The 21,166-nt window shown below is 39.5% G+C and overlaps 1 protein-coding gene across 2 annotated transcripts in view; it reads left to right on the forward strand.

Moving 5' to 3' along the window:
- Nucleotides 1-775: 775 nt before the first annotated feature.
- Nucleotides 776-21,166, forward strand: part of Herc6 (HECT and RLD domain containing E3 ubiquitin protein ligase family member 6) — a 63,206-nt gene continuing 42,815 nt past the window's right edge. Inside the window, exons 1-8 of one of the 2 annotated variants that reach the window (XM_038320886.1) lie at nt 776-1,046; nt 2,941-3,100; nt 4,284-4,360; nt 13,285-13,512; nt 14,672-14,769; nt 16,599-16,726; nt 20,395-20,531; nt 20,992-21,065. In XM_038320886.1, coding sequence (XP_038176814.1) covers nt 818-1,046; nt 2,941-3,100; nt 4,284-4,360; nt 13,285-13,512; nt 14,672-14,769; nt 16,599-16,726; nt 20,395-20,531; nt 20,992-21,065 — 1,131 coding nt within the window. In that variant the 5' untranslated portion in view covers nt 776-817. The remainder of the gene's footprint in view (nt 1,047-2,940; nt 3,101-4,283; nt 4,361-13,284; nt 13,513-14,671; nt 14,770-16,598; nt 16,727-20,394; nt 20,532-20,991; nt 21,066-21,166) is intronic. The other variant, XM_038320887.1, reaches the window with a different exon arrangement.

Genomic DNA, 21,166 nt, shown 5'->3' on the forward strand with positions numbered 1-21,166 from the left:
ACAATGCTGTTATGAACATAGTCGAGCACATATCTTTGTGGTACAATTGAGCATTCTTTGGATATATACCCAAAAGTGGTATTACTGGGTCTTGGGGAAGGTTGTTTCCTAATTTTCAGAGAAATCGCAACACTGATATCCAAAGCGGCTGGGTTTGTACAATTTTGATATGAAGGCTTTACTTCCTCTGTAGTTGAACCCCGCCCTCAGCCTTTGCAACTGGACTCAATTTTGCCTCTAAAGTTGGACTCAGGTGGGCAACAGCTTCTTCCTAGCAGCTTAGTCAGGGGTTCATTATTGCATTCCACAAGGTTTTACTGCGCTGGCATTCTCGGCTTCTTGGAAACTGCTTACCCTTTAACCCTTGTATGCCCTCCATGGTCTATATATTATAGATACATTTACCTTGTGGTATTTAATGTGTGAGCTGAAAAAAATCAAGACTGGAATAAAAGAACCTTAGCCAGGGTTGCCAAGGGAAACGGAATTTCTGAATGTCGGCTGCCACTGAAATTTCTATACCTTGTGAATTTGTCACTTAATAAATAGGTCACAAACCTAGCAATTTGCCCAGAGTAGAGGACTCAGAAGTGGCTTGATTATGGTGGAGATACTTTCTTTTTTCCTGTCTTCCCTGCTACCCAAACAGCCAGGTTTACTGCAGGGGGAAGCACGCTGGGCGGGGAGGAAGCGGTTAGTGGCACTAGACAAGAGGACACGCACACGAAAGAACCGTGACGTCAGAGATAAAGTAGCATTCCTGGGAGGAGTTAGGAAGCCCAGTCACTCGCATTTGGGAGCCCATTAGACTCCGTTGATGCGCCAGAGTCGCAGGTGGCTGGGCTGTGCAGAGATGTACTTCCGCTGGACTGCGGACTGTCCGGAGCCTCAGCGCTTGAAGGCGGGAGATGGCCGTGAGCTCTTGCAGGCAGCCAGTGGGGAGCGCCACTCTCTGCTACTGTTCAGCAACCACCGGGTGTACTCCTGTGGGGACAACAGCTTTGGCCAGCTGGGCCAGAAGAGAAGGCAGAATACCGAACGGCCAGGTGAGTACCCAGCCCAGGAGCTGGTGCCCGGACGGGACGGGATGGGATGTGGTCGCCTCGGTCGCTAGACCCGGGATACTTTGAAGCCGGTTTCCCCAAGGATACTTGAAAGCCGGTTTCCCTGCTTTGAGCTGCGCAAGTCAGTGGTTTCCGTTTCCCAGGACTCTAGAGTTAGTTTGCGTTTGTTTCAGTTTCCAATTCCTCTTCTTTGAGAAACGATGAGCCAATCAGAACTGCGTTCCTCTAGACAGAAAAAAGGTCCCTCCCCATTGACTTTTCAGACTTTCGGGGAGGGGGATGGGGTTGTCTTCCAGACTGAGTGGGTTGTACGCCTCTAACTAATTTAGCAATGCCCGGGAACACCTTTTCTCCTAATTTTAAGCAAAAATATAATATCACTTTTGGGCATTAAGACTGTTGTAGGAACCTAGAAAAAAAAAAGCCACCTGTAGGGTCTGGAGAGATCGCTCAGTGGTTAAGGGTTCGGTTCCTAGCACTTATGTGCCAGTTTACAATCACCTTGTAATTCCAGTTTCAGGGGATCTGATGCCTCCGTGGGCACCAGCACACATATATGCACACAGTATCACATATGCACATAAAAATAAATAAAAATATTTTTCAAAAGAAGCCACCTGTAATCACACCAAGAGCTCTAATAACAGGGCATAGTTCCTGCTTGTCTTATTTTCTGTGTATGTATTTGATCCTTATAGAATCATGTCGTTGTAAAGTATTGTATTTAAACAAATTGTGTTTTTACCAAAATATATTCATCTATTGGGGTTTTTAAATATATTATACTGATTAATATTCTTATAAATATGCATCTAACTAAAGTTTTAGGGTTTTTTGGTTTATTTGTCTGTCATTTTATATGCTAAGTGTCCACTCTACCATTGGGCTATATTTCATTCCCAGGCCTTGACCATATTTGATTATGTGTTTGGAAAAATTTGAATAACTGTGTGGAAAATGAAAAATAGCCCTCTGTCCTTTTAGATGCAGTTCCTGAAGGCTACAAATTTAGCAGGAAAAAACCCACAGGCAAAAAACAGCATTCAATTTTACCAGTCTTTTACCTAGAGAGTAATTTGTCTGCATGGGAATTCACAGAAAGAAAATAAAACCCAAAGAGGTGCTTAGATTCAGGAACTTGTGTACTCTATTTAACAAAAGAAAGGAGCCTGGGACTTTACTGGATAATAAATTGTGTGGGACCATCAAGAAATAGTAATAGAGCACTTGCTAGACAAGAATGAAGCCCTAGGGTCCCACCCTAGTATTGCAAAAAAGAACAGAACAGAAAAAGCAGAATGAAATAAAAAGATAACCTATGCACATTAATAGCCTAAAGTATTAATTGTAGCATTTGTTACTCATGAAGAGACCAGCACTAGAGTCTAAGGGCTCAGGCCACCCTGAGGGGTGTGAGCAGATTCCAGACAGAAATTTCCGCAAACTTATATAGAGCTTAAGGGAGCAAGACAAAATAATTCTCTTGCTTAAAGTGGTCAGAGCCTGGTTAAAGTTACTGGACAGCTTCTATTCTCTGTGTAGAGGTTAGCTGGGCGTGTTTCAGTTTCATTTCCCTGGGCTGTGACGTCATTAACAGCTGGGTTTCAGTTTGCTTATGTAGGAACTCAAGGTGATAAGCCCTGCCAGCCAAGTTGTGTCCAGGCAGTCTAAATAACACCGCTGTGTTTCCCCATATGTACTATGAACATATTGGGTTGTTTCCTCCCCGTGTTTAGTAGGTCTTTAGACTTTGGTTTAACAGACATTGAAGGAGACAAAGACTGAGTAAAGTCTTGCTTTTTGAAGGCAATTACTGTCTTAAACTCTAGAAGCTTATAACGTTATGGGAATTTTCTCTTCATTTTTGTTTCCAAAGAACAAATCCAGACATTGGCTACTCTGCACGTTGACCTCGTGAGCTGTGGGAAGGAGCACTCCATAGCCGTCTGCCACAAAGGAAGGGTCTTTGCATGGGGAGCAGGTTCGGAAGGGCAGCTGGGGATTGGAGTATGTAAGGAAATAAACTTAATGCCTATGTAAGTATTTTAATTCACTCCTTTCCCCAATAATTTTGAGTGCTAGGTACTCAAACACCAGGACACAAAGATGACCTTGCCTACGGTATCCCTAGCCTCAAGGGTTAAAATGCGGTAAGAGAAGTGGTCAGGAAACCATTTGCACAGCCCAGTGTTTAATTAGAGCCCATGAAGGAGAAAGTCAGAGTGAAATGATATGTGATTCTTGAGTCCTAACTTTATTTCTTGTAATATACATATGGGGATGCACTTGGACTCCTACAGTAAATAAAAAAAAATAAAAACAACTATTTTAAGAACAAACTATCACAAAACCAAGAATTCAGAATGAAATCTCACTTGATTCCCTTGCATCTGAGTAAAGCAGAGCCTGTCACATTACGCCACACCCTATGTGTTTCCCAAATATTCAATGAATGGAATTATGATGAAAAAGCCTAATGGAACATGCCTCTCTTCCACTGAAGCTCTAAGATACGTAGACCTTTACAGAGATAGAGACGGGAGTTCAAGGTCATCCTCAGTTGCTTAGGGAGTCGGAGACCAGCTAGATCTATGTGAGACCTTTTCTCACCCTCCTCTTCTTAAAGACTCCAAACACCCAAACGACACCAAACCAAACCAAACAAACCAACTGATGAAATGTGATTTTGGCTGTGTGCTGTACTTCGAAATGAAGAAATTCAATTAGGAAGGAGTGGACAGCAGGTCCTCCCAGGCAGTCAATGGCTTGTCACTTACTGATGCATGATCAAAGAATATGGCTAGATGAATGAGACGGCTGTGTCTCCCACACTGTCCAGGGAAATTATAACGGTGCGAGTGGCTTTAGAAGGGTCAGTGTGGGAAAGAATAGTCTGTCTGGCCTAATGAAGAGACCTAAAAGGTGCAAAATAAGTGGGGGAACCCCAAATGCTACCCCGTCCTCACAAGGGGACAGAGATGATCTGGAGTTCTTAGAGGCTGGGAGGGAAACCCGTCCCCCCAGTAGTTAAAATCACAAAAAGGAAGGAAAAAAAACAGTGTGGCTCTTTGAGATAATGGTATTACAGAAACACAAGAGGATAAAATATTTCTCTAAGATCTGATGTATTATCTAGAATACTTTTAAATGTCTGTAAGTTCTTTGCTACTTCTTCCTAAACAAGGTTTAACAGACTTTTGTGACTTTTTTTCATTATAGGAAAATAAAATTTCCGGGTGACATAAAAATAGTCCAAGTTTCCTGTGGACACTACCACTCCTTGGCATTATCGGAAGGTAAAGAATACTTTGGGAGCCTCTGAATGTCACTAGAAAAATATTTTAACTATAAATTATAACCATGGATTTTTAGTCCACCAGATCCACCAAGTTTCATTTGAATGCATTTAGAACTTTTTTCCTTCCTTCCTTCCTTCCTTCCTTCCTTCCTTCCTTCCTTCCTTCCTTCCCTCCCTCTCCCCTCCCCTCCCTCCCTCCCTCCCTCCCTCCCTCCCTCCCTCCCTCCCTCCCTCCCTCCCTCCCTCCCTCCCTCCCTCCTTTCTTTCTTTCTTTCTTTTCTTTCTTTCTTTCTTTTCTTTCTTTTCTTTCTTTCTTTCTTTCTTCTTTCTTTCTTCTTTCTTTCTTTCTTTCTTAGGCAGGGATTTTCTGTGTAGCTCTGACTATCCCGAAATGCAGTCTGTAAACCAGGCTGGCCTTGAACTCACAAAGTTCACTTGCCTATGTCTCCCCAGTACTGGGATTAAAGGCATGGGCATCTAGCTGCATTTAGAACATTTTAACTGTAGGTTTCATCAGAAATGGTGTTCTTTTCTTTTTCAAATGTCTCTGTTCTTATTCAAAGTAGTGTGTGTCTCACCGCAGTCCGGGCTCTCCCTTTCACATGAATGGCCAACTTTAGCTCTGCCTTTATGCCCAATGTCTCATCCTCATCAGTAAACTGAACCTTTAGATAAAAGAAAAGTCGTGATGTCAGATTCAGGACCGTATATTTTCCCAGTGATCTCTCTCATACCTCACCATCCTCATCCTCAGCTCAGATTTCTTGATGGGGCATAGTGAGGAGAAAATATGCTTTATCTTGTGAGTGTCATGGTGGCTTCAAATTAAATGAAAAATGATTAACATAAAAAGGCACCCAGTTATTGTTAGTGTTTTTATGTACAATAATTCACAGAAAAGAAATGAAACTAAAGCCGGGCGGTGGTGGTGCACGCCTTTAATCCAAGCACTCAGGAGGCAGAGACAGGCAGATCTTTGTGAGTTCGAGGCCAGCCTGGTCTACAGAGCAAGTTCCAGGACAGGCTCAAAGCTACAGAGAAACCCTATCTCAAAAAACCAAAAAAGAAAAAGAAACTAAAAGAAATACTTAGAACTTGTGACTTGCCTGTCACTTTAAGAAAGGAAAGAATTATGTTTCAGTGGATAGGTGACGAGAAATGGTTAAAAATTTTTTGAGGAAATAACTAAAGATAAAGGGGTTTTAGTAAGATTTGTTTGTGCAGATTTTTCTCAGAGCCAGCTCTAACTTTCGGTCTAAGCGTTGCTCTCCTTTCTCTGCTGTTTTTCACAGAAAACACATCTTGTCTTATACAAGGCAGAGGAAGGAGGGAAGGGGTCTTCTCACACCTGTTGATTCCCAGGTGCCTTGCTTAAAATAATTCTCACACTATGGTGACAGTGACATAGTTTGAGTTAGCGTCTGTTGATTCCCTTCAAGTGACAAATAGTATTGTCAAGTTCTTTCGGTGATATCTTTTTTTAAAAATATTTATTTATTTATTATGTATACAATATTCTCTCTGCATGTATGCCTGAAGGCCAGAGAGGGCACCAGACCTCATTACAGATGGTTGTGAGCCACCATGTGGTTGCTGGGAATTGAACTCAGAACCTTTGGAAGAGCAGGCAATGCTCTTAACCACTGAGCCATCTCTCCAGCCCCTTTCGGTGATATCTTATGTGCCGTTGCAACTGCATCTTTAACTGCTGAGCCTCAACTCTTTCTCATCTGTAGGAACATGATGCTTGATGTACAAGTTGTGTAAGAAAATTCAGTGAGAGAATGTATATAATGTGTCCTAAGGGCTGTTTACAGCATAGAGTGGGGTAGTCCACACCTTAGCCTCCACCCTCTCTCATCCTCTCTCTTAATGAGCGCACTAAGGATTAAGGTTTGTCGTGACATTTTTCAAACTGATTTGTTTTTGTTGATTCTCTTCCCTACTTCTTTCTCCTTTTCTTACCCCAGTGATCACACCTTGTACTCTCCGGCCACAGCAAGCTCCCTTCTTCTTTTGTGCCATAAGCCTTCAAACATTCTACTCTTTTCTTAGGTGTTGGCACGATGCAAATCATTTCTTACTGGTATCCACCCATCTTTACACTGCTCTGGAGTATTGTGGCTGTATGCAAGGCATTCCATACATTTGCTACAGTGAACTGTGTGTTTTTACAGACAGTTATAAGAACTTCAAATTTCATGATACGTCCTCAAGAGCTCTTCTCAGAGGACTAAACAACTTTAGAAGAGTTAAAAGTTTGCTATAAATAACAGAAAATGCTTAAGATGTGTTGGCCTTTATTTGTGTAATTAAACACTGGACATGTTTAGTTTTATATATTCTTCAATTACATCTTTATTGATTTTTGTTTTGTGTGTATGTATGTGGCCATGTGGGTGTCAGAGGACAGTTTTCAAGAACTGGTTCTCTCCTAACATGAGTCCCAAGGATTGAATTCAGGTCACCAGGCTTTGTGACAAGTGTCTTCATCCACTGAGCTTCTGACCAGCCCAGAAGAGCTAAGTTTCTCTCATGTAAATGATCTATCTCTGGTCAAATCCCGCATAGATGTCAATGAACCTCACATTAGTCATCCAGAAGTGTTTATCGAATGTCTGAAAGTTTAGACAAAGAAGACAAAACAGTGAACAATTCTAAGACCCCATTTTGGAGGAAATAGAGAAATGAACCAGGAAACACATGGCTATAGTGTTATGCAGAAAAACAGGAGGAAGGGATATGGTAAAAGTGGAACAAAACAGGCCTTTAGGGGATGGAGATTGAATATTGAAGTGGAAGGGAAAAGTCTTTCTACTTCTTAAAAGAAGTTCTTTTGTTTTTTGGGGTTTTTTTTTTTTTTTTTTTTTTTTTTGGTTTTTCGAGACAGGGTTTCCCTGTAGTTTCTAGAGCCTGTCCTGGAACTAGCTCTTGTAGACCAGGCTGGCCTCGAACTCAGAGATCCGCCTGCCTCTGCCTCCCAAGTGCTGGGATTAAAGGCGTGCGCCACCACCGCCCGGTTTAAAAGAAGTTCTTAATTCTAAGAATTGAACTACAAGACGTGCTAAGCAAGAACTCCTTCACAGAGATAGATATACACATATATGTATATATCTGTAAACTATATATTATTATAATTATGTTATATTTATAATTTTATTTAATTAAATATAATCATATTATTTCCTCCCTTCTCCTCCCTCTCTCAAACTCATGGCTTCTTAATCTTTAACTCTTATTGATACCCACACACAGTGTGTGTGTGTGTGTGTGTGTGTGTGTATGATGCTGATTTGATTTAGAGTTGCTTGTGTGTATATGATTCCAGAGCTAAGCACTTGACATTGGACAATACTTTTGGGACTCATCCCTGGTGAAGACTGGTTTTCCTTCTCTCAGCAGTCATTATTGCCTGTAGTTCCTCTTCTAGGGGAAGGCCTCTAAGAGATGTCTCCCTTTGATTGTGGCTTGTCAGCTGATATCATTGTTCAAGCCTTATACAACAGTCATATTGCAGTTTCTCTGCTTTATCTAGAAGATATACTCTCTAAGTAGATTTTCCGTCATCTGATGCTTACAGTATTTCTGCCTCTCTTCTTTAATGTTCCCTGAGCCATAAGAGTCAGGGTTGTGTTGTAGATCTATCATCAGTTGGGGCGGCGCACACAATAGTTAGATGTATTGTGCACTTTGACCTGTTGTTTATGAGATTCCACTTCTCAGTTGTTGATCTTAATTCCTGGGCAAATGGAGTCCTGTTCAGAAAGTCATTTCCAAACCATTGTACGGTACTGCCGATGTTTTCTCCAATCAGTTTTAGTGATTCAGGTTTGAAATCAAAACTTTAATCCATTTGGAGTTAATCTTTGGGCAGTATGGTAGATATGTATTCTTTGTGTGAACATCCAGTTTTCCTAGCACCATTTGTTGAAGGTGCTCCCTCTTCTCCAGGGTATGTTTTCAGCATCTTTGTAAAATATCAGATGGTTGTAATTATGTGTATTCATAGTAAGTATTCTATTTTGTTCCATTGATTTATATGTCTGTTTTTGTGCCAGTACCATGCTGTTTTTATTATTATATCTCTTTAACATATTTTGAGATTTAGAAAGATAATCACTCCAGTTATGTTTTTCTCTTTGTTTGTTTATTTGAACAGGCTTGCTTCTTGATTACTGAGGGTCTTTCTTGTTCCATGTGAGTTTTTGGATTTTTTTTTCTATTTCTATAAAGAATGTTGTGGAGGTTTTGATTAGGCTTGCACTGAATCTGTTCATTGCTTTTGGTAGGGTTGTCATTTTCACAATATTATCTCTACCTACTCATGAGCATGGGAATGTTTTGTTTTATTTTTGCCTTGTTTTGTTTCATTTTCTAACATCTCCTATCTTTTCATTCAGAGATTCAAAGTTTTCACTGTAGCGGTCCTTCACCTCCTTGGTTAGGTTCATTCCTAATATTTATTTTCTTTGAGGCTGTTGTGAAATTGGCATGAATTCATCATCTCTTTCTCAGACTATTTAATGTTGGTCTATTGATTTTCATGAGTTGATTTTTATATGTTGCCATTTTGCTAAAATTATTGATTCTTTCTAGAAGTTTTCTGAGAGAGTACTTGGGGTCTCTTATGTCTAATACCATGTTATCTGAAAACAAGGATAATTTACTCCCTCCCCTCACCATTTTAACTCTATTTGTTGCCTTATGGCTCCAGATAGTACTGGGAGCGCTATATTGAAAGGGAGTGAGGCCCAGAAACAGCTCTGCCTCATTCCTGATTTTAATGGGAATTATTCAACCTTTTCTCCATTTAGGATGTTTGTCATATGTAGCTTTTATTAATTTGAAGTTTGTTCCCTCCAGTCCTAGTCTCTCTAGGACTTTTATTTTGAAAGTCTGTTGGAGTCTATCAAAGAATTTTTCTGTATCTACTCAGATGAGCATGTGATTTGTTTCCTTACATCTAGTTACATTACTTGTTTATTGACTTACATATGTTGAGCCATCCTTACGTCTTTGGAATAAAGCCAACTTTGGTGATCTTTTTCACATATGCCACCACAGTTTAAAAGTATTTTATTGAGCATTTTTGTAACTATGTTCATAAAGGATATTGGTCTGTGATTTTGGTTTATTTGCCCTGTTCTTACCCAGTTATGGTATAGAGTGATAAGTGTTTTTTTCTGTTTCTTTCTTTTTGAATAATTTAAGAAGTAATGGTTATGCATCTTCTCTGAAAGTCCAGCAGAGTTTTGCTGTGAATTTATCTGGGCCTGGGATTGTTTTAGTTTGTAGGGTTTTTATTACAGTAACTATTTCCTTATTCCTTATGGGCCTATTCAGGTTGTTGATCACTTCTTGAATTAACTTTAGTGATTTGGATGAATCGCGAAATTAATCCATTTCTTTTAGATTTTCTTACCTAGTAGAGTTGATATTTTGTATTGTTGGTTTCTATTTCACTGATTTCTGTACTGATTTGTATTATAGCTTGCCATCTGCTGGTTTTGGAATTAGTTTGTTGTTCTTGTGTTTCCAATTCTTGGGTTGCAACATTAAGTCATTAATTTATAATCTTTCTAGTTTTCAGTATAAGAGCTCAGAGCTATACATTTCCCCCTGAGGATTGCTTTTAATGTATACTAGATGTTTGGGTGTGTTGTGTTCTTATTTTAATTTATTTCCAAAGTTGAGAACTATTTTTCTTGATTTCTCCGTTGGTCATTCATCTCCAAGGAATGAGCTGTTTTATCTCCGTGAGCTTGTATAATTGATAGAGAATTGTTTGTTGATGATTTCTTATTTCATTATGGTCAGATATGATACTAACTTATTTATTTTTTTGAATTTGTTGAGAATTGTTTTGTGTCATAGTATATGTTCTATCTTATAGGAGTTTTCATGGGATGCTGAGTGGAATGTATGTTCTTTTGTGTTGGGATGAATATTCTGAAGATAACTGTTAGGTTCATTTGAAGTATATCATGAAATTCTGATCTTTGTGTATGTTTTCTTCTCCAGATGGCCTGTAAACCTCTCTATACTTAGAGAAAGTTGGGTGGTAACATCATCTGCTATTACTGGGTTGGCATTAATCTGTGTCTTTAATTCTGATCCTATAGTTGCTATGAAGTTCTGTGCACTAGAGTTTGGTGCCTAGATGTTAAGGATTCTAATGTTTTATTGGTTAACTGGTCCCTTGATTAGAATGAATAGAAGAATTCTATTTATTCTGCTTATTTGAGTCTTGACTATCTCTTTGATTCATTCTGGTTTGAAGTCTATTTTGTCAAATATTAGGATGGCAATGTGTGCTTGCTTTCTGGCCCTATTTGTTAGGAATATTTTTTCTATCATTTTATTTTAGAGTAGTTTCTTTCCTTAAAACCACAATTATTTTCTTGTAATTAACAGAAATATGGGTTTTATTTTTTAAATTCAGCCTCTGTCTTTTAATTGGACAGTCAAGACCATTAATACTTAAAGTTACTGTTTAAAGGTGTGTGCTGATTGCAGTCTTGTTCTCTTTTTTTGTTGTCTGTGTTCTTATTCTTAGTTTGTGTTTTAGTAATTATATCTTCATTTCTTTTTCTTTCTGTGGTCTCTTAGATACGTTTATTCCTGTCTTCAGTCTGAAGTATTTCTTCCAATATTCCTTTCAGGTCTACTTTTATATGTATGAATTCTATTAGCATTCTTTTTTTCTATCTCGTATATGGCTAATAGTTTCAGTGGGTACAGATATTCAGTTTTGTATTTGTGGTCTTTTAGAACTTGGGTACATTGCTCCAAGCTCTTCTTGCTTTCAGAGTTTTCATTGAGAAATAAGATATTATTATGATGGGTTTTCTTTTATTTATTTATTTCTCTTGCAACTTTCAATAGCCTTTCTTCTGTACATTTTAATGTTTTAACTGTTGCATGCTATGAGGAATTTCTTCTCTGGTCTTGTCTATTTGGTATTCTGTGTGTTTCTTGTGTCTTTCTGGGTAGGTCTTTCTTTAGTTTGGGACTGTATCCTTCTATGATCACACTGAAGTTCTGGTTATGGCACTCACCTGGAATCTGTCTCCTTTATCTATGCCTTAGTGCCAAGATTTGGTCTTTTCCTATTTTCTCACAATTAATGTCTGTTCCCTTCCCATCTTTTAAAATAGTTTTCACATTCTTTTCTTTTGTTGTCTAATTTTTTATTTTGGTTTTGATATTACATCTTTTGCTTGATCAGTTTTACTTGTGAGCCTTTCCTCTGAGTTTTCTACCTGAGTTATCGAGCTTTGAAAGTGTTTTCTTTTTAATTCCATTTCCATTTCCATTTAAGTGCTCCTCAATATTTCTCTTTTTATTAGATTTGTATCTCAAATTCATATTGGCTTCATAATTTCTCTCTTGTTTGCTTTTTCTTGAATATGAGACAGGCATTTGTTCTCTATGTTCACTAAACTGTGTCCTTTTTTTTAATTCCTTGAATTCTTCAATGAAGTTTATGTTGTTCTTTTTAGGTTCTGTACCTCATTGCCCATCTGAGTAATTCTCATTGAAGAATCTTTTACAGGATGGGTGTATCTGGGGGTGTATATACTGTCTTGATCTTTCATGTTTTTTCTACAAGAAGACAAAGGCATGCAGACTTCTTTGGTTGGCTGTGTTTCTGATGTGGACAAGGCATGTCGTGACACTGGACTCTAGTACTGGATATGTGTACTCGGCTTGGACTGGAGAATGGATCTATCCCAGTCCACACAGGGTGACCAGAGTTAGGAAAGGTCATGCCAAAGCATGCAGAAGGGTTACCCGTGTCTCCTTATCACATGGACCAGCAGGAGGTCCTTAGTGGAAAGGAGCCTATTATAGGGCCAGTCCCAAAGAGAAGAATGGCTGGGGGTGGGGTAGGGTGCCAGGATCCCTGGAAGGCAGCTGCAGGATGACATGATTTGGGAACTGGAATTAAATTGTTACAGGTTCACTTTGACCACCCTTGGAAGAAAAGATTGTTGGAAGTGGGGGGTAGGGTGGGATGGGGTGGGTGGGTGAAATAGTCGTTTGAGGAGACTATAATTTCCCATGGTGACTTGGCTAAAATGGTAATAATTGAGAGATGAGAAATGGTTGTGTTCTGCATAGACTTGGCAGCAGGGAGGTGAGAGTTAGATTCTAGTTTGAATGCTATAGAAAACACAAGTCAAGGACAATTCCAAGTATTTGTCTTTGCAAAGGAAAAGAATTGAAGGGGCTCCTGAATATGAACTTGATGACATCCACGCCTTGCCTCTCATCAGATAATTTTAGTCTTGTTTCCTCCTTTATCCTTGTGCCTTTGCAACACCATGGGTGAACTTGTAGGATATTGTAGCAGTAACTTAAGCCAAACATAAAAAGACAACTACTACCTACCTCACTTACATGTAAAAATCAAAGAAAGCTGGACTCATAGAAACAGAGTAGAATGGTGGTTGCGAGGAACGAGAAGTGTTCACGTTTAGATAAAGGCAGTCTGGAAACCTGTTGTTCTGTAATGTACCTACCATTAACAATAATGCTTTATATACATGACCTTGACGAAGAATGCAGGGTTTTGTTTTCTTCCACTTTCCTGTTTGCTTATTTACTTGGCACTAGTCATTGAACCCAAGACCATGCTTAGTCTGAGCATGCTCTAGGTCTATACAGCCCCAGCCCTGCAAGCCGAATTTGCAAAAACACCACCACCAAAAGCCCTGTGTGAGGCAATTTAATCACTAATTCTGGCATTTATTAGAGCGTATATGGATATTAGAATATTACTTCAACATTTCAAATATATATGTTTCTTTTGTCAATTATACTTCAATAAAACAGGAAAAGAAGTGAGGAACTAAGGTGATAATTTTTTACTATTTTGGTAATTGGTGTGCAATTCTTAAATGTTCTTTATTTTTGTAGATGGCCAAGTGTTTTCATGGGGAAGTAACAGTCATGGTCAGCTGGGCCTGGGGAAGAACTGCAGTTCCCAAGCCAGCCCCAAGATAGTGAAGTCCCTGGAGGGAATCCCACTGGCTCAGGTGGCTGCAGGTGGCAATCACAGCTTTGCTCTGTCTCTCACGGGGACTTCATTTGGCTGGGGAAGCAACAGTGTTGGGCAGCTGGCCCTCAGTGGGGAAAAAGCCAAAGGTAAGGAAATAGTTCTTCCTCTGTAGCTGAAAGACTAGCCTGCTAAATGGCATATCACAGTAGTTTCCAAACCCTGCCACGTTAGCATCGCCTGGGAAACTATCAGTTTCCTATTGCTTTTGGAATAATACCACAGAACTTTTAGCTATATAAAACAATACACTTTTTAAGTAGTCAGTAGTTTGTTACCTGGTCTTAGGCAGCAGGGTTGCCTTGCTCCCTGAAGGTTCTGGGTGAGAATCCACTCTGTTGTCTTTTCTAGCTTCTATAGAACTCTAGCACGAACAGGATATTCCCTGTGTCTTCAAAGTCTGCGGTGGCAGATTACGTCTGTTTTAAGTCACGCCATTGTGACACTGGCTCTTTTGCATTCATTCTCTCAGTTAAAGGAATACCATTGGCCCACCTGGATCATCCAGGCTAATCTCACTACTTTATGGTCAACTGATTAGCATTTTTAATTAACTGATTTCCTTATTGTTCCTTTGCCAAGTAACTTATCATATTTGCAAAGCTCTGGGCTTGGGATGGAAACTATTTGTCTACCTTTAACGCTCTTAATGCCCAGGTTGAGCTCCATGCCCATTAGATCAGAATGTCTGTGAGTGACAGTCAGGCTTCAGCCATTCTGGGCTTGGGAATCACTGATCATATTACAGAAAATGACCAGTTCCTGTGTTAAGAAAAAAAAGTCTCTGAGCACCCGTCGCTCTAAAATCCAATTCATTAAGAAGTCTTCTCCAAGAACTCCATTCTCCTCTATTATCTCTTTGAATCTGGCTAATGTATATCAGCACCTTCTATATGCCAGTACTTTGGTGATCACTTACATCCCATCTAACTCTCTTAAGACGAGTTCTCTTATTCTCTGTGTCACTAACATACGTTCTTGCACCTACTATATAATAGAAATGAATACAAATTATGAAAGCATATTGGGAGCCTTGGTATGTTTGAGGTAAATTGCTTGATATTTTCTAGAATTTTTCACTTTTGAAATCCTGTTGAGCTATAAAACAGAGATGTAGATACTACAAAAGTTAAAGAGTTATAAAGAATTCTGAGCTGCCATACCACACACACACCAGAGTCTCACTTTGTAGCCCACTCTGGTCTCTGAGTCTTTCTCTTATATTTTAGAAAGTCTGCTTTCTTTCAGCTGTGAAAATCCACAAGCCTTATTCAATTGGTGCCCTGAAGAGTTTGGGTGTGGTTTATATCAGCTGTGGTTACGAGCACACTGCAGTGCTTACCCAGGTAATTCAAAACGTGCTTCTCCTGTTTAGATGTTGGAGAAATGGTAAAATAATACGTGTCCTGTCTAATGTTAAAAACAAGCGATCTGAGTCTGTCTAGGTTACTATAACAAAGCCCTATCAATTGGGATGCTCATAGACATACTTCTCACAGCTCTGGAAGCCAGGGAGGCCAAGATCAAGGCGCCAACAGACTTACATATGATGATGGGTACCCTTCTGATTTCTAGGTGTCAGTTGATATGTTCTCATGCGGTGGAAGGGGCCAGAGTATCCTCTCTCGAGTCTTCTTTTATAAAGAGAATAATTCCATCAATGAAGGATTTACCCTCATGGCTGAATCATCTACCAAAGGCCCCAGTCCACCTTCTAATAGAACTATAATAGGATTTAGGTTTTGTTTTAAAGATTTATTTTGTGGGTATGAATGTTTTGTCTGCCTGTATGTCTGAGCATCATATGCATACACAGTGTTCAAGGAGGCCAGAAGAGGGGGCCAGAGTCCTGGAACTGACATTACAGACAGTTGTTAGACTCTTTGTGGGTGCTGGGAACAGACCTTATGTCTTCTGCTGGGACATAAGTGTTCCTAACTGCTGAGTCATTCTCTCCAGCTCCCAGAAATTAGAATTTTAAATTTATAAATTTAAAAACACGAATGTCCAGATATGATATAAGATGGATTTCAACATCAAAATGTACCTACTTAATGTGCAAATGTCTAAAGAGGAAAACTGAACATAAACCAGGAACTTTCTCAAGATACCACAGTAGAAGCACATGCAGGAGCCATTTTAGGCCATTTGTCATGGTCAGTGTAGGTGCACAGAAAAATTTATTGTATTGTTTTCAGTAATCCACTACGCAGACAAGACCACACTTAGTCACATTCCTTACCTGATACAACAAGCCAGTTTGGTTAGTGTTTCCTCTGCCTCTTATCCTGGCTGTCCAGTCATCATAAGAAACAGGCTTGAAAATGATTTCTATAACTTAAATGCTTGTTTAAAGACTGCATTCTGCAGGACCAGGTAGAGCATCAGTGCTAGAATCCTTGACTTTTTGGAGCTGATTTTCAATGCCAAAAAAAAAAAAAAATCATTTTATATGCCAAATGATTTTTAAATTGTATTTTATTTATTTATTTGAAATGATTTACTTAATCCTTTCAAATGATTTTAAATTGTATTACTACTAACTACTATGATTTCAACAGATAAAATGAAGGACCATAAGAATTAAGATAAGTGCTCTACCGCTTAGCTATATTCCTAGTCCACCAAATTATTTTATTATCTTTGTTACTTGTTTTAAAACCATGACTTCAATTGTTCGAATCATACTAATCTTAGTTGACAAGAGAAACCTAGAAGTGTGTGTGTGTGTGTGTGTGTGTGTGTGTGTGTGTGTAAGGAGTGAAAGTGCCAGAGGCTTCAGATTCCCTGGGGCTAGAGTTCAGGAGGTGGTGAGCTGTCTGACATGGGGCAGGAGTCAAACTCTGCCTCTGCAGTACGTGATGCTAAGTGCTAAGCCACCTTTCCAGCCTCTCTCTTAGCATTTTAAATGTATACTATATTTCTAATGTTTTGTGCATAACTTTAAAGGAAATTTCATAGATAAATTTATAAATAACTTTTGGAATAATAAGATGGGTAATTTTGGAATAAGTTTTTGAACATTTATAAATGAATACAGATAGTTTTGGAATAAATTTACGGAAGTTTATAAATCAACTTATAAGATATACAAATCAGTTTCACATATTGCTTTCATCTTGTGATAGTTATATTTTAAAGCATGAAATTGATCTGATTCCTTATTTTTAAACAGGATGGGGAAGTGTTTACATTTGGAGACGATAGCTCTGGGCAGCTACAGCACAGCCCCCAAAGTGAGAGAAGAGGCCCACAGCTCGTGGAAGGAATTGGTGGCCCTGTTTCGATGATAGACTGTGGAAGGTATTGAGCTTTTAAAAAATGTTTTAACAGAAAGTATTAAGCTTATTACTTAGAAACACAAAAGCAAGCTGGACAATGGTGGCACACACCTTTAATGCCAGCACTCAGGAGACAGAGGCAGGCTAATCTTTGTGAGTTCAAGGCCAGCTTGATTACAGAGTCAGCTTCAGGACAGCTAAGGCTATTACACACAAAAATCCTGTCTCAAAATATCAAAAGAGAAAGAAAAAAGAAAGAAAGGAAGAAAGGGAGGGAGGAAGGGTGGAAGGAAGAAACCCAAAACATGTGGCTACACTTTTATCTATTTATTTATGTTTTTCAAGACAGGGTTTCTCTGTAGCTTTTGAAGCCTGTCCTGGAACTCATTCTGTAGACCAGGCTGGCTTTAAACTCACAAAGATTCACCTGCCTCTGCTTCCTGAGTGCTGGGATTAAAGGTGTGCACCACTGCCAACTGACTTTTTTTGAAAAATTGCTTCTTTTAAATATATTTTAATTTAAAATTTTCATTTATGCTAGTAATTTTGTAACTAATAAGCATTAGTATATATAAGTTTAGTATATATAGACCACCTTACTATGAGTAGAGGGTAGGAGACAGTTAAATAGCAAAGGTGGTAGTGTTTGCCTGCTTAAGTTGATAAAACAAATTAATCTCATGCATGCAGAACATGGTGACTATTTGAATATATTCGCGGTTTTAGATAGCTTAATTATGAGGATAATGTGGGTTTTTATGTTTATATCCCAGTATAAAAAAATTAAAATGCTTGAATTTAGAACACATGGAATAGAGATAAATTTACACAGATACAGATACCTACCACTTGACTGGGAAAAAACAGCAACAACAGCGTTGAAAAAATGGCTCTAGTAAAAGTGACTATCCACCTGAATAAAAATGAAATTAGATTTATTCCTCTCACCCTGCCCAAAAGTTAATTCAAAGTTAGTCTAGAAAGTAGCCCAGAGACTGAAGCACTCTCAGCACAAGCGTGAGGCCAGAGATCATATCCCCAGAACCCACGTAAAGGCCAGGGGCAGGTATGGCAGTCCACCTATCATTCCAGCCCTGGCAGGCGAAGACAAGGTACCCTCCCCCCCAGAGACTAGTCATCTTAGCAGTCTTTGCCTGGCCTCAGTAATAGATCCCCATCTTAATGAATAAGGAATAAATGTGATGGAGGAAGATTCCTGACATCAGCCTATGGCTCCCACAAACACACACATACATTTGCCCACACTCATGTGGGCTGCATACCTACATGCTTGGACACCGTCCATGTACAGATACAGGAGAAATAAAAACGTTAACTCAAGTGGATTACAGACCTTAATTTGAAACCTTAACCCCTGGAAGTGCTAGAGGGAGACAAGAGGAAAATCCTTCACGACTCAGGCATGGTAGAACTCTCTCCAATAGAACAAAAGCAGCTTCAAGAATTAACAAATTGAATTGCAAGGCATTTGGAAGCAAGGAGTCTACTTGCAGAGTGAACAGACAGCCAACAGAATGAAAGAAAATTCTTGCCAGCTACTTCAGACAAAGGGCTAGGATCTAGAACATAAGGAAAAAACCCAAACTGCTAAGAAATGGGCCATGAAATGAGCACATGGTTCTCTCCATAGGCAGCACAAATGACCTGTCAACATGTGTACCATCTTTAGCCTTTGAGATTCCACCTCACCCGTGTCAGAATGGCTGTTACCAAGGACAAAAGCACAAGGAATCTTGGTGAGGGTGGAAAAAAAATCCAGTGCTGGTGGGAGTTTAAACTGGTGCAGTCACCATGGAAATCAGCATGGAGGTTTCTCAAACACTTAAAAAGCAGGACTACCATCAGACCCAGCTGTAGCACTCTTGGGCACACACCCAAAGGAATCCACATCTTACCATGAATACTTACATACTATTTACAAAAGCAAGGAAGTTGTATCAGCCTAGACATCCCTTGATAGACGATTGGTAACAGAAATGTGATGCAAATATACAATAGAATTTTCTTCAGCTATCAAGAAAAATGGAGTGTGAAATTTTTAGGAAAGAGAATAGATCTGGAAATTACTATATTAAGGGGGGTGACTCAGACACAGACAAGCGCATGTTCTCTCTCAGGCAAATCTTAGCTTTTACTCCTTGTATGTGTACATGTGGGTGAAAGCGTGATATGTCATGAAACTATAAAGGGGACCAAAAAAGGGAGAGAAGACATACTGTGAAAGGAGAGCAACGGAGGGCTTGTGACATGAAGGCAGAAAGGGCGCCACAGGGGTGGGAGGGCAAGGGAGGAGGGACACAGGGAGGTGTGAGCACACCTGGCAAAGAGGAGCAACAGAAGAAAACATTTGAGAGCATCATGATGCAGCCTAATATTTTACATGCTATGTTTTTGTTTGTTTGTTTTTTTGAGACAGGCTTTCTCTGTAGCTTTGGAGTCTGTCCTGGAACTAACTCTTGTAGTTCTTGTGGTAGACTGGCCTTGAACTCACAGGGATCTGCCTGCCTTTGCCTCCCAAGTGCTGGGATTAAAGGTGAAGGTGTGCGCCATCACCACCCAGTTTACATGCTAAGTTTTAAAAATTAAGATAAGTACATAAAATATATGATACGTAGCTAAGCTGGTAGAGTCCTTGCTGGTAGAGTAAGGGTCCAGGAAAATGCTGAAGGAAGACCCCAGACTCAAATAGTATGCAAGAGCAGAGAGTGTTTATTCTGCAGAAACAGCCAGTGTATGTGGGGTCAGCCTCTTGTACAGAATGGCAACCATGGACAAAGGCACACAGGTCCTCTTACGCAGTTAGGGAGTTTCAGGGACAGCACTCATCTCATACATAACTGGTTAAGCAAGCAGCAGTTACTCTAGTATACTTTTAATTGGCTGAGCTTTAGTTTTACCATTTTTGGGCATTTGTACAAGCTTGGGCAAGTCCAGACCTGACTCGAAGTGGGCTGCTGGATTTGTCCTTGAGATATTGTGGCACTGACTAAGGCCTTGTATGTGCTCTTACCTTCATCTCTGAATGCAATGGCTCTTTGTCTTTGGAGAGGGGTGGAGTGGGGGTATGGGTGGAAGGGAGGGGAGGGAAGGAGGAAGAGGAGGGGAGGAGATGGAAATCTTGAATAAAAAAATGAGAAAAATAAAAAAAAAGAATGCTGTGGATAAATGGCCCCTTGCAGCTCTCAGAAACCCGAAACCTGGATTCAGTTGTGAGAGTGGAAGAATTTAACCCTTTCATTAGCACTCACCAAGTCCTGGAGTAGATCCCCACAACCACACACTCTAGATGTGGCAGTGGTACCAGGTGTGGAGGTGGTGAGCTATGCCTCTAAGCCCAGCACTGGGAAGATAAAGGCAGAAGGATCAGAAAGTGAAGATTATCTTGTGCAACATGGAGAGATAGTAGCAAGCCTGGTCTACATGAGACTCGATTTCAAATAAAAACAAAAAAGCCATATGATAGGAACTATAATAAATCCCCATCACTAATACTACTAGTAAGTTAATGGTACCTGTAGTGACGTCACCTAGTTTGTTGCAACACTAGCGCTGTAATGAGACAGCTGGGCTGCATGGTGAAAGTAAATCTATCATTTTGTTTTTCCTTGAACTCATGAGTGTCCGGTTCTTCGGAATATCATATCATTGTATTTGTACTTTATGTTGCAGCTATCACACTCTTGCGTATGTCTACACCACTGGTCAGGTGGTATCTGTAGGCTATGGACCAAATCTCACAAGCAACCCAACCCACCAGGAAGCCCCAGCAGAGAACTCTGGTGTCACCTGCCTGCTCTCTGCAAAAGGTACGAGTGTTCCTACCAGCACAGCTGGTTAACTAAAGAAGACATGCCATTCAGCCTTCTCCCGCAAGATCCCACTGAACTATGCTTATGGTTCTTAGTTCTTTAATTTTAAACTGCCACTTTTCCCCCGCTGGAGTAATGGGCAATCATTTCTAAAGACTTAACCAATAAAAAAGAAGATGTCAAGTTGGCTACTTAATAATCTTAACAACATCCTTTGATATTTTTAAGCAAATGCCTAAACATGTTAACCCCAACTCATTGTGGAAATGCCCAGAAACAAAAATGTTTATTGAGTGGATAAGTAACATTTGATTTGATCAAAATTAAATTTTTATGCTATTTGTAATAAAAAATTAGGAGAGTATAAATTTCTGACAAATGAATAATTTGACTTAGTTATGTATAGATTAATTTTTTTTCCAGTTAAAACTCTGAACATTTTGTTTTACCCTTTTAGACCTCGTGAATATTCAAGTCAAAGACATTTTTGCTGGAGCATATGCCAACTTTGCTACAACTCATCAGGTATCAGTAGGTGTTATTTCTTTTTAAACTTACTTTTTTCCTCTAGATTTCAGGAGTTATTTCTTTTTCTGGTGCTGGGAAGCCAAACCCAGAGCTTTGTATATGTC

The sequence above is a fragment of the Arvicola amphibius genome, chromosome 2, assembly GCF_903992535.2.
Source record: "Arvicola amphibius chromosome 2, mArvAmp1.2, whole genome shotgun sequence".
Taxonomy (NCBI): domain Eukaryota; kingdom Metazoa; phylum Chordata; class Mammalia; order Rodentia; family Cricetidae; genus Arvicola; species Arvicola amphibius.